Source organism: Periophthalmus magnuspinnatus, chromosome 5, assembly GCF_009829125.3.
Source record: "Periophthalmus magnuspinnatus isolate fPerMag1 chromosome 5, fPerMag1.2.pri, whole genome shotgun sequence".
NCBI lineage: Eukaryota > Metazoa > Chordata > Actinopteri > Gobiiformes > Gobiidae > Periophthalmus > Periophthalmus magnuspinnatus.
Window position 1 is genome coordinate 30600502 of NC_047130.1, and position 13400 is coordinate 30613901.

General features: G+C 39.2%; 1 protein-coding gene across 7 annotated transcripts in view; it reads left to right on the top strand.

Annotated features, from left to right (window-relative positions):
* cacna1da (calcium channel, voltage-dependent, L type, alpha 1D subunit, a) overlaps positions 1–13400 on the top strand; it is a 45011-nt gene continuing 31611 nt past the window's right edge. For all 7 annotated transcript variants that reach the window (XM_055222167.1, XM_055222169.1, XM_055222170.1 and 4 more), the window contains exons 1-4: positions 1–266; positions 1285–1690; positions 1850–1955; positions 12076–12215. In XM_055222167.1, coding sequence (XP_055078142.1) covers positions 1431–1690; positions 1850–1955; positions 12076–12215 — 506 coding nt within the window. In that variant the 5' untranslated portion in view covers positions 1–266; positions 1285–1430. The remainder of the gene's footprint in view (positions 267–1284; positions 1691–1849; positions 1956–12075; positions 12216–13400) is intronic.

The window sequence follows — 13400 nt, forward strand, 5'->3', positions numbered from 1 at the left end:
ATCTGCCCCACACATCTGCCCCTGCCCCGTGCGCTGACGCCGTGACGATATGCCTGGGACGAGGATGCTCTGTTGTCTGGTGCGCACTCGCCAGTCTCCTGTTCCTCCCATCACCATGACGGAGCTGGACTGAGGCGCAGACTCTGGATGTGTCCTCATGATTTTTACCCTCTTCTCTTTCAAATCGGACCTTGGATTTAGCCCCCTGTGGACGAGATCATTGGACAAGAGAAGACCGCGGCCGAACAGTGGAGTCTTCAGGAAAGGTACAGACTCAACAAGGTTTGAAGTTAGCTTAGCCTAGCAGCGTTTCTCCTCCCGATGAGTACATTGTGCTTTTAGTCATTTTGTCAGGCGACGGGCGATATTAATGGCCACTTTGCTCTCGACGCGCTGAGCTTCGCGGGGCTCTTTTGGAGGAGGGGAGCTAATTGTCACAAAGACGCCGTGGACACTGAAGCCCACCTCTAACAAACACGACAGGTGGTGGACCGCACAATACCTGACCAGCTCCGTGATCGGGGTCGGATGTCAAGACGCTTAACCAGATGTTTTTTTGTTTTTTTTCATGGAAAGCATTTGACAGAGCCATCTCCCGGCAGAGAGACGAGAGCGGGTTACGCATCCTACCTTGATCGCGTCCAAGGAGAAATGTGAGGACGTGTGATGATGTTTAATTTGTCACGAATCACTCATTGGGAAAGCATGCTTATTATGTAGATGTGTGTTGATGCTGTCCATAGCGAAGCTCCGGTGAAAAAAGCCATTCATTTGCTTTGTTCTAGCCGTGTTTGCACTGGCGTCGGCTTCTTCAGAGCAGCATCACAACACAAAGAGGAGATGGGCTGACTGTCGTGTGACTCAAGTCTAAAATTACAAAAACACACTTAGTTTTCTGTGTGCGAACATAAAGATGATTTCCCTGTTCTAGTGCAGTGTGACCTTTGGTGTTTGTTGCTGTGGGCCTGCTGCAGTTCAAGGACTTTCAGTGATGACAGTGTGGAGTGATGCCTGACAGTGGCAGCTCTGCATTAGCCTTTTACACTACTCTGCTTTGTCATTTAGAGTGACCTGAATGTCATTTGTCCTGGTACCGTAATGGCTCTGCTCGTGACAGGCTCTCACGTTGTAGAGCATTGTGCTGAGTGTGCTGAGAAATATGTTTTGTAACCTACCTCTATTTAGGACACATGAATAACTGCAATTGAATTAAATAAATTAGTCATTGGTGTGTTTCTTGGATTGCATCTGTACTAACTCACCTTCATCTTTGTTTTTTCTCAGAGGCAAATTATGCTGGCAGCAGCCGAGGTTGAGGCCCTGGTGACGTGCCAGCTCATTGGTCAAACAGCTGTGCCCCGCTCTCACCCGTCCCTCTGCCCTGGCGGGTCCATGCTGCTGGATGCCCCTCATCGAAGCACACCCGCAGTATGAGCGCCACCGGGCCCGCCCCAGACCCCACCTCCACCCCGGCTCCAGCCCCTCCGCCACCTCCGCCTGCACCTGCCCCTGCACCTGCCCCTGTGTCCAGCACCATCCCTGTGGGTGCTCTGGCACAGAAGAAAAGGCAGCAGTATGCCAAAAGCAAGAAGCAGGGCAGTAATGCCAACAGCAGGCCGCCTCGGGCACTCTTTTGCCTCAACCTCAACAACCCCATACGCAGGGCCTGTATCAGTCTGGTGGAGTGGAAGTATCCTTTATACCAATAAGGTGATATTAAGTTTACTCTTGTTTTTATAATTATACTAATATAAAATTAACCAAAATACATCTATTAATTACTGGCTATGTATTGTATGCATTGTTTTCTCGTGTTTCTTTCATTATTCTCCTTAACCCTTTTCTCCAGGCCATTTGATATCTTTATTTTGATTGCTATTTTTGCAAACTGCATGGCCTTAGCTGTCTATGTTCCCTTCCCTGAAGATGACTCCAACTCCACAAACCACGACCTGGTGAGTGTCCTGTTTCTCCTTTCATCGTTCTTCATTCTGTGCTGAGGGAACAGTCGATTTACCAAAATAAAGACCATCACAATTGTCCATGGAAAGCTATTTATTTTTTAAAATTATCCTTCAGTAAACTGCTTTCACAGGCACTTTTGAAGTATCTAGTCTCTTTGTACTCTGAACCTCTCTGACATCCATCCTCTGTGGTGCTTCATCATGTCTTAACATTTCTGTACTTTTTATTCAGTTTACTATTTTTAGATTTTCTTGTTACTGCACCATGTTCTTGCTACTGCATCTTTTGCATTATGTCTCTGTGATGGATTATGGGTGATGTAGTGTGGTAAGCATTGTTCTGCAGCTGAAGATGAGTACACTCTTCAAAAAGCCAGAGAAATACAGCAAATATGGCAGATCCAGCTGTTACTTCATGGGCGTGTTTCAAATTATCGGTAGATATTGGCAAAAGCCAGCAGAGACAGTTTGAGAGCCACGTGTTACACAAAAGCTGGTGTATTTCTTTAAAAAATTGCATAAAATGAACTTTTATGAGCTTTTAACCATGTTACAATGGTGTTCCGTATTCTTAAGCATATGCAAAGTTATTCATGCGTGGTTGAATAATCGTGCATTTCTCAGTGTTTAAGGCTTGAATTGTCAGAAAATGCCTATTTTCACCTATCCCTACACACCCACTGCCCTGTGCGATTATTTGAAAGTTTAAGACTCTGGTTCATACACATAGAGTTCAAAGATATTCAGTAGCCATTCTCCACTTCTCTCTTCACTCAGCTCTGCAGTTTTGAACAGGAAGTCAGTCGTCACATTTTAGATCAATATTGCATTTTATGATTCCCAAAATGTAAACTTGTGATCCATAAAAAACAAGCTGTGAAACAGAACTGTTATAAGAGCTCAAGGTGTATGTGGTGGAGAGTGGAGAGTGTGAAGGTATCCTGCCATGTTTGACCTTTGGAGGGTGACCTCAAGGTGTTTGCTTACATTGTGCTACATCAGGCAAAAGTAGGACATTGTGGATGTTACACTGTCTGATATAAGGAGTGTAATATATGCTGTCATCTTAGTTTACAGTTCGTACAGAGAGGGGCTGTGAGTGTCGGGTTGCATTTGTAGCCATGTAACAGTTGGTAAATGAATACCTTTTGTTTGTGTAAAGAAATCAATTTACTCTGCTTTCATGACATTGCCTTCCCTTATATTTTCAACTTAAGCATATCTGTAGACTAAAATAAATGTGTGTGTTCAAGATTTAAATTGTTCCTCTCTCCTTTACCCTGTGGTTTTTATGCATGATCTTATTACAATCAGATATTGCTTTTCCAATGTGAGTATTTTTAGATATATAAAATGACAGAAGTAGGTTAAATTAAGTCAGCTGGACAAAATTTGTTTTGCCATAGATCAAATTCCTACCTCTTAATGATTACACAGACAATGTTTCTCACTTCTGCAAACATGATACATTTTCCTTCTTTTTTGTTGTTTTGTGTCTAAATTGCTCTTGACTGATACTGTATGCACTATGCAGCAAAAGCTTTTCATCTTCATAAATCATGCATGTTTACTTTTATCTATACACTATATAGTTTATACGTCTATTCTAGACCTCAGATCACATTTATAGTTGTGTTTCTCAGAGGAATGGACATGTGGATTTTTATCATAGATGCTCTAAATTAATAAAATGCATTGAACTATATGAAGCAAAACCTCGTTTAGACTTTCTGTAAGGCTGTGTTATGTGATCCATATTTACCACAGTCATTTAAGCAGCAATAATGTATTTTATATGGTGCATGAACAAGATTAATAACAAAAGACAAAGGCACCACTAATTGCTAAACACAGTACATGTGTAGGACCATATCTTTCTCCTTTAACTACAGTCTTTTTAATGGTGCAGTATGCAACTTTACTGGACCATTCTTGCTGTGAGTGAATCACCTCTCCACATCTTACCTGTAATTTGGCTATGTTGCCTCACCAACTTGTTTTCATGCTGATAAGTCTAATGCCACACTGTCGAACATTCCAGCCTCAGTAGTAACTTGGTCTCCTGAAAAGTTTTTTAGCCTTACATCACATTTCCTATTGTTTAAATATATTCCAGAGACCCCTTATGTACTGGCTATAACTATTATACAGATCTTGGCTTAAATTTTGTCGCATCAACAGAATATTTTCCTATTCCTTATATTTCCCTATTTTCAGCAGCTTTAGTACAAAAGACACATTGTGGGGCAGGTGTGCTGGCTTGGCCCTCGTATGTGTGTTGTAGTCACCAGAGGGGCGTGATATAGATAAAATGCTGAGCTGGTTTCTATAGTGTCTAAAGTAAAGCTCTGGTACTGTCATTTCACAGCCCTGCGCTCTGCTGCTCTGAGTTGGGCTGTCGACCAGGTGAAGAGAGGGGTCTCGTGTGTAATCCTGGTATTAAAATGATCACATGGTAGCAAACCAAGCAGTATTTTCTACAGGGATATAGGCAAATGCAGTATATAATCATCAAATGAGCAAGGGTCAATCAACCACCATTAGTGAAACAAGCAAAACACCAGCGTTTAGAGAAGACATATTGCAAAGAAACAGGGATCTCAGTAGCATTAGTCTGGCAGTCTTTGTTGCAAAAGCTGTATTAACCAAAGTAGGTAATTATACAGAGGCCCATTAACTCCCCAGGCTGAAAAGGGCTAAAATATTGGGTTGTTCCACCACCTAAGGGCTGGTATACAATCATACTTAATGTGTAATTAAAAAGACCTTTCCTCCTGTTTGCCTATTATTGGTTTAGTCATTTCAGTCTAACAGTAAGTAGCACAGACACGGAGTGCATGTGACTGCTTCCCACAGCCACCTTGTTTAAGGGACGGACAAGAGACTGACCCGCTGCCTTTGCTTTAAGGTCAATGGTGACTTATCTGTTGGAGACTCAAATCCCCGGGCAGATTTTATGAAGGTACATGAGCAAAACAGTGACCTTTTCATGGTGATTCATGTCTGATCCATCGTAAAGAAACACGCAGTGAATTGTATCTAGTACCACATGCAGTGTGTGTCTGTGTTATTGCATAATGGTGAGGACATGGCTAGAAAAAATAGGGACAAATGAGCATAGATTGGCACTGTACTTACTGTAAGAGAACATAACAAGAGTTCTTTTAAGTGCTTTATGTACTTATGCTTTCTATCTTATCTATTGAAATCGGTATTTATAATTTGATAATGTAGAGAGGGTTTTTTATTTAATGTTTAATTTTACTACTGCAAAACACTTTTATTGCCCTGCCCTATTTGCAAGATTTCTATTGTTCAAGGCTCAAGCAATGAAGCACAATGATCTTTTTAGTAAACCTTGGAAATGTATTTGAATGAAACTGACTTTGGTTAATAATATCTGGGCCTGCTTGTTTTGTCGTCTGTTTCAATACCACAACCTCAGAATACAATATAGTATAAAAGGCATATTATGTTACATATGCAGATTATCCTAGCCAGCGTAGGAAAGGGGAGCAGGAAGGGAGTCGGGTCCTGCTCTCAAGATAGCTGTAGTATAGTTCTTATAGGACTGGGCAATGTAGTGATAAAAATATAATTGTGATCTTTTCCATTTGACGATGTGATATTTTGGTGATATTGTCGTATTGTGATTCAGTATTGCTCTCTATAATTCAGCTCTAGACTGAAACACAAGACCCTTTTCCCATCCACTCCTCCTATTAGTCAGCCTCTCTTATGCTCTGTATGACTGACAGGGGGATTTAACCAATCACAGTAAAGAGTGAACTGTCAAGAGCAGGAGATGACTTGAGGAGAACTTGCAGAGAATATAAACAAACTAAGTCTACATGAATAGTGATTAAATCTAAATCGTTATCTGCTAATATATTTCATGTGTTGTTTTGCAATAAGCATATGCTCCCATTAATTGCACAGACGCAGTGGCACAAATGAGCAGTGAAGATAAAGAGATAAAGATGGCGTTTATATCTGATGTGAATCCAAAGTACAATCCAAGTGCCAAAGTTGTGACTCGCAGCCAGTGTGTGTTCAGTGCTCACTGTGGGAGAGTGCTGTGGTCTGACATCAGCTGCACAGAGGCTTGAGAGGCTGCACTGGCTTCTGTCACTGACGATCACTGGGAGGAGGCTGGATGTGAGAAGCAAGGCTCTACTGAATTTGTCAGGGCCTTTTAGCTGAACCTTTATTTGCAATAACATCAATTACAAGAGGCTGGGGTTTCACCTGCTGGCTATGTGTTTGTGGGTTTGTCAGTTGAAAAGACATCTGATTGCATAAATCTAATGACATAAAAACAAGGCTAGGACATGGATAAATGTATGGATTGGAATGGGCTGTATTTCAGTACTTTCTGACACAGTATTATGCATTTATTTAGACATAATTTTATTTTTCACAATTATAAAGGCTGTGATAAAAAGGAAAAAAAAAATCTCTCACGTCTCTAGTATTAAGGATGATTCTTTAATGTGAAAGAATAATGCAAAAGTTATGTTTTATCATTTAAACAGCAATCCTATTCATGGGTTTCAGTTTCCTTTTTATAGGCAATGTTTTGAATATAATTTAAAATATGATTCAAAAGATATCATATTTTGTATTGAATTGCAAATTTTTATGGCAACTATGCTCATTTTTCATCACTCTCAAACCCATGGATAGTGTACGTATGTATACGCCCGCCCTCTGTTGATGACAAATATCTCCTTGAATGACATGTCATATGTCAGCGCTTGGCCTCCTGTGGAAGTGTTAATCTTTACATGTGTGAGAGGGGGAGCATTTGGCGGGCGCTCTGTTACGGCTGGCACCAGTAGCTTCCTGTGGAGATGATGGAGGCAGGATGTGTTTAGTCACTTAACGTAACTGCTCATTTGGGGACTTGCACTGTCCTCGCTAATGTTATCGCTAATGTGTAATTTAGTGTGTGCTGTGTGGTCTGTTTTAAATCAAATTTATTATGGTGTGGCAGTTTTACTACTCCTACTATGTACTACGATTGTACACGCAAATCTAAAACATTGAATACTCTACACCTGTTATGTTATAAATCAATCAATCAATCAATTAATCAATCAATCAATAAATAAATAAATAACCTACACCTTCCTTGGACTACATTGAAAAAAACAGGGCTAGAAAAGCTTAATTTGTGGTCAAAATGATAAGAACAAAGAACCCTTATTTGTCCCACAATGGATAAATAAGTACAACAACAAAGATTCAAATCACTTTAAAATGTCTTTTATTCAGACTTGAGTCTCTTTATCATACCTGACAGTTTTGACTGTTCACTCTGAGGGTCATATGACTACTCTGAGTTCAAAAGGGAAGTGGATGGGGGGAAATGTGTAATGTTTTAAACCCCTTATATAATTGATCTCCTCAAATAAAGGGTTAGGGCTCAATCTTGTATTGCATTGTCCAGCTATCAGCTGTACTACTAGTTTGTCGTATGGGCACATGTGGCATGCAGTAGAGAAGCTGTGAGCAGTGCTGGCCTGGCTGGATGTTACTGACTGATGTACGGGGTCAGTCAAAGGGACAGAGGAGAGAGGAGAACATGGATGAAAGAGGGGGGATGGAGGTGAGGCAGGGAGAGAGAAGTTGCTCCCTGTGTCTACTCACATTGAAAACAAAATGACATTAAAACATCTACAGTGAAGATTTAAATTATTCAAATCATTTTTCTCTATGTTTGCAAACTTATTCTTATTCCATTTCTACTTATATACACACTATCCATATATTCTATGTGGTTGTAGTAGTATTGTATTATGGTGCTTGGTAGTGTTTGCAGTGTTCACATCAAACATGGTGTCAGTGACTCATGACTCCTCCTGGCTCAGTCGCACACTTTAACACGCACATCCATAAAGCTCAGGTGGTCATGTTGTGAGTGCTAAAGGAGAAGGATATGTTGACAGAAATGATTTATCAAATGACAGCATGCAATAATTTAATCTTACACTGTTCATTATTTTGAGTTATTGTATATTGTTTCATTTATAGCCCTGTCACTGTTTGCTGGGTAGTGCAGTGTTAAATGGATTACCAACTGTCAGTGAGATAGTGATTCAGATTGATAAAGCTTTTGAGATTTATACTATCATTTTCATCAAGGTAAATTTTGGGTTCCGTGTTTTATGGCCATGATAATTTAAGATGAATAATTTAGCCCTAGTTCACAATTTTGTAATACCCTGACCTGCAAGATTTATTGAAATCCAGGGCTACAGATTGCGACCAATGTGGGCACATGTGCGCCTAAAATTTTGCCTGGTGGAACTAAAAATTTGGTGCACCTGACAGATCCTCATCACATCTCTTCTCCGGTGTCCTCTCTCCTCACTATAAACACCGATTAAATAGTACAGTGTGTTTAGTTACTTAAATGAAGCTGCCGTTTTCCCAGGTGAAAAAGAAAATAAATCTAGATGGAAAACGGCCACTAAAGTGAACTGTGAAGATTCTTAAAAGTACAGACTTCTTACTCTGACTACCGGTAGTTTATGAAGCCAATATTTATTTAATAGCTTTTTATTAATTAAACTTATAAACTTCTAACTCATTTTGTTTTAACTTAAAGATAAGCTAAATTCTTAATTCATATGATCAAATAAACACTTTTTCAATAGATAAAACTCATTATTGAAATATTATTTCCTTTTTTCTTTCTTGAATAAGTGTGTACTGTGGAGTATGAATGGTATATCAAAAAAGTAAAGGTAAAAGTAAGTAACCAAGTTATTTAATTAGCCCCCTATAGTTGAAGCAATTTAAGAACAATATATTACATTGGCTTAAATAAGTACCCAAATCATGTAAGCACCCAAATGAAAATCTTAGGCAGTCAAAATTGCAGTTTGTAGACTGCAGGTTACTATGTTATTACTTAGCGTAGTGTCATCTGCAAACAAATTTTTTCTCTTAAAATCTGCTAACAAGGTAGTCAGGGCTGGGCAATATGCCAAAATAATTCATCATGATTTTTCCTCACATTGAACACATTTACCTGCATTTTAGACCTCTATTAACCTTCGCAATCATGCTCTAGAATTCATTCATATTTCATATTTCATAGTTTTTTTCACTGGGCCAAACCCTCATCAACAAACAACATCAAGGGCAATATCTGTTTATTCTCTGTACTGCTGAGCCTCCTGCTGTATCTCTATACTCACTGGAGATGAACTGGAGATGTTTTGCTTTATCTCAGGGAGTTAACTGTAGTGCAATGTACAGCAAATAAACTCAATTGAATTTAGTCTAGAGAAGGCATCTCTGAAAATTTCCTGTCTTGATAGTGGAATTAACTGTATTTTGGCAAAGATTTTGATTCTAAGAGAAAGACTTAAACCAATTTTAATATCACATTCATAATACAATATAAAGTAATTTTCTATCTAAAATATTAGTAGTTTCTTTAATATATTTGCCGTCTTAAATTAGTACTGATATAGATTCAGAATTCAGGATTCAGGAAAGGTCCAAATTTGTCCTTATTAAGTATTGACTCTTGTTCAAATTAGTGTCTAGTTTTGATACTAGTTTTAGTATTGATTAGGCATAAATTATCTGCCAAACTGACTATCTAAGAATAAAAATAGTTGAGAAATATTTTGCATTCTTAATGTTTGTGTACAGAGAGGAGTAGATCTTAATTTTTATAGTGTCCGCTGTCAGAGAGCTGAGCCACCATTTTTGTGTTGCACTATACAGTCTATGTGCTACATCACTGAACTACACACATACAATCCGGTTCATATCACTGTGCGTCGTAAGCTCCCACTGACTCAAGCAGAAACAGCATATGATGATCCATGTATGTGCAGGGAAGGACATAAAATACAGTAGCTCTGCCCCATCACTGGTATGAGTCATAGATTTTTATTGTGGTTCCCAGAGGCCTGCGCGTGCACTCTGTCACGCCCTCGTTCCATTTTTCTGTTGCTCACTCTTTCGTTTCGCTGATGAATGAATAAATTGGTGTTTAATTGAAAGGGGACGGTTATCATTTCCTATTATATTAAACATGCTTTCAACAACCAGGAAGTGGCAATTTGCATAAATTAACTTGTGTCAAGTTAAAACTGTCCTGACAACTTTTCCTTACATTGAAATTTCATCCATAGTATTTTAGGCTTCATGCAAGAAAAATACATTGCTGGATTTCAGATGGCATCACAACATTCTATATTTCATACAGATGGGGGGTCGGATAAAATAGCTGAACTGCTGATTTTTGTTGTAATGTTGCTACATTTGAGGCCTAGTCACTAATAGAAGTGATCCGGTTCAATATCTGAGGATTTTCCTTCAGTATATTTCTTATGAGAATACTATATAATCAATAGGACATAATCACATTCACTAGCATCTAGTATCTTGAGTTCGATGAATTGCCCAGCCCTACTTTAAACCACCAATTGCTGGGTTCCAGATGATAGTGAGTTCAAGGACAGAGCTACTGATAGAAATGATCAGGAAGGGTTGTGAATTATCCTTTTTTTCATGAAAGCATTTTGTATGTGAAGGGAATACTGAGTGTGCCGTCATCCCATTATAGAATCTAAATCACCAATATGAATGGTACTAATGATGGTGCTTTTTGTCCATGCATATTCCAACGACCGTATGACTGCAGCAGCACGGCTCTGCTTTAAACGGCTCACTTGACGTTCTTTCACTGTCCTTCATGCTGAACTGATGGCTGAGCTGCCCAGGGCCAGAGCAGACGCCGAGGCAGGGCCCAAAGCTTAACACAACCTTTCAGTGAGCGACAAAAGGCCATTTCTGCTTCAAGTGCTTCTCACAATTTGCACTAAACTGTTGAGGAAATATAGCCCCATGACCTCTGTGTACATTTGGACTTCAATCGGGCTTGAATAATGGTGCAAGCAATGTCTATATCAGCAAATGCATTCATATTCCTTATATTATATTATATATTGCATAATGTGATCATTTATTTACACCAATGGTTATAAACTTTTCCAGGTACCCCTTATATTATATTTGACCTATCATCTACCACCAAATCTAAACTAGGTATATAACTGGATTTATCAGTTCTAAACTAGGGCACCATTTTTACACTACTTCTAAACAAGAACTCAACTCAAAGGAGGACAAAATTGTGGATCAAATTACACATAGAGAAGATCTGTATAGAAATCCACCATAGGGAACTTGTGTACTGCTTGAAGTACCCTTACCACACTTTGAGAACCACCGATGTACACTATTACATTATTGTTACGAAAACTTCTCTGCCAAAAGTGTCCTGCCTGTTCCATCCTCATTTAATTTTATTACACCTTTATTACACATTGCAGCCCTAGTACTGTTAGATAGTGTAAACAATGCAGTATGTCTTCTAATAAAGGTGGCTCTGTCCTAAACATCTGACTCACCATTTTATGCACAACCACTCACATATCACAGTTGTCACAGAGGGAGCTGCTATAATACCTAATAACATTTGTTACAGATGCATCTATGGTCAGTATAACTTCAGTCGACCTTGGGCCTTTTTGTCCATGTTTTTGTGCCTTCAAACTGTTTCAAAAAGTTACCTTGGAGAGTTACATCACTGCTTTTAGAGGTCCTTGGTCCTAGAGGACCACAATTGTTTTGTGTTTTTGAAATGGTGTTCATAGGAGTTGAAAGAATTCACAGCTAGCACTGGTGTTGTCGTTGTTGTTTCATTTTCAACTTCTCTCAGTACTTTCTCGGCATGTGACCTTATATCTCTGTAATTCCTCAGTGGTCCAGGTAGGTGCCATAGTGGTCCATAGGTATATACTAGTCTATGTGGTCTTACACTTGTTCTGATACAGCTCAAGAACATTATAAAACTATTCAGGAAAGGTTCATTTCTGTCCTGTTAATGTGACTTTTTTAGTATTGACACAACTAGTTTCATTGCTAGTTTTAGTATTGATTAGTATCTAATTTTCAATACTTTTGACAACCCTACATAGCATTGAGTCAAGTCAAACAACACAGAAGTACATTTGTTTGTGGGGTGTGCATAGGGGAATAATGCTCTCAAGTAATAACTCCTGTTTTGTTGCTGTTGCAGGAAACAGTCGAGTATGCCTTCCTCATCATTTTCACAATTGAGACCTTTCTGAAGATTATTGCGTATGGTTTGGTGATGCACCAAAACGCCTATGTGCGAAACGGCTGGAACATGCTGGACTTTGTCATTGTTGTCATTGGGTAAGTCACACATTTATATTAATAGTACAAAAAAAGTAAACAAAAAAGTATACAACAAGTACACATATACAATACTTTACTGCTTTAGTGCATTTGTTCAGTGGTGTTTAGGGTTTGTGGCTAAATGGAAAGAGCATTTACTCCTGCACTTTGGGTCAGGGATCAGTTCTGTCCATTTATTAGAAACGTATCTGATATTTTGCAGAAACCTTGGACCTCTTCCTACCAGTGCATTGGTTAAAGTCAGTATCAGTTTACAGTATTCCTGATCAAGTGAATGTAGTTTAAGCCAGCTCGGAGCAAGCGAGAGCTATTAAGAGAACCCCATAAAGCCACAGTATATGACCCAGAAAGGACAGAATAAGTCCACCACTGAAATGACTCACCATTTCCTCTTTACTTCATGTCTCTGACTGTCTTTGCCAAGCTCTCCCCAATCCGGCTCAGCTACAGCTTTGTTACAACTTCATATTACTATCTCCTTGCATTTTGACTGCTCCTATATTAATCTTGTGCCTTTCTGTGGTCCCTGCTCTAAATCCTATCTTGTCATAGCCTCATGTTATCTGTAGCCTTATCAGTGCTACACTTGGACTATCCATGCTCCTTCCCTTTCACAGTCCAGTGCATAGCTGGGTCAGATCCGTGTCTGTATGCAGCATGGGGGCCTGATCTGCCGTGCAGTCACACGAAGAGTCAGCTACTTCTGCTGCAGAGACTGGCTTTTGCTGCTAAATGGCTTCACTGTCTCGCCACGCTGCTTCACTGCTGTGTCTCAGATTTTTTCCTCTGGAGGAAGAATCTGCTAGTGTTGCAGGACTTTTTTGTTTACCACTCAAGGGAATAATTATTATAATACACAAATGCCTAAAGCTATTTTAACTGCTGATTCAAATCCTCTAATGTACGGTAACTAAGATTTGTTTGTGGATTTAATACTAAAGCCCTTTAAGGAAAATTAGCATTTTCAAAAGCAAAAGCTTAATATATCAGGGCTGTAGGGCAGAAGGCAACTGCAAAATTCTTGGTTGACTAAAGACATGCCCTGTACATCAATTAGTTGACTAAAAGAAGGCAGATGTGGCATTGGCACAATCTCTCAAAATTATATTATTTATATATAAAAAATGATGAGGATGTAACATAAAAAAAACAAGTTCAATGTATACAGAAAAGTACTAGTAA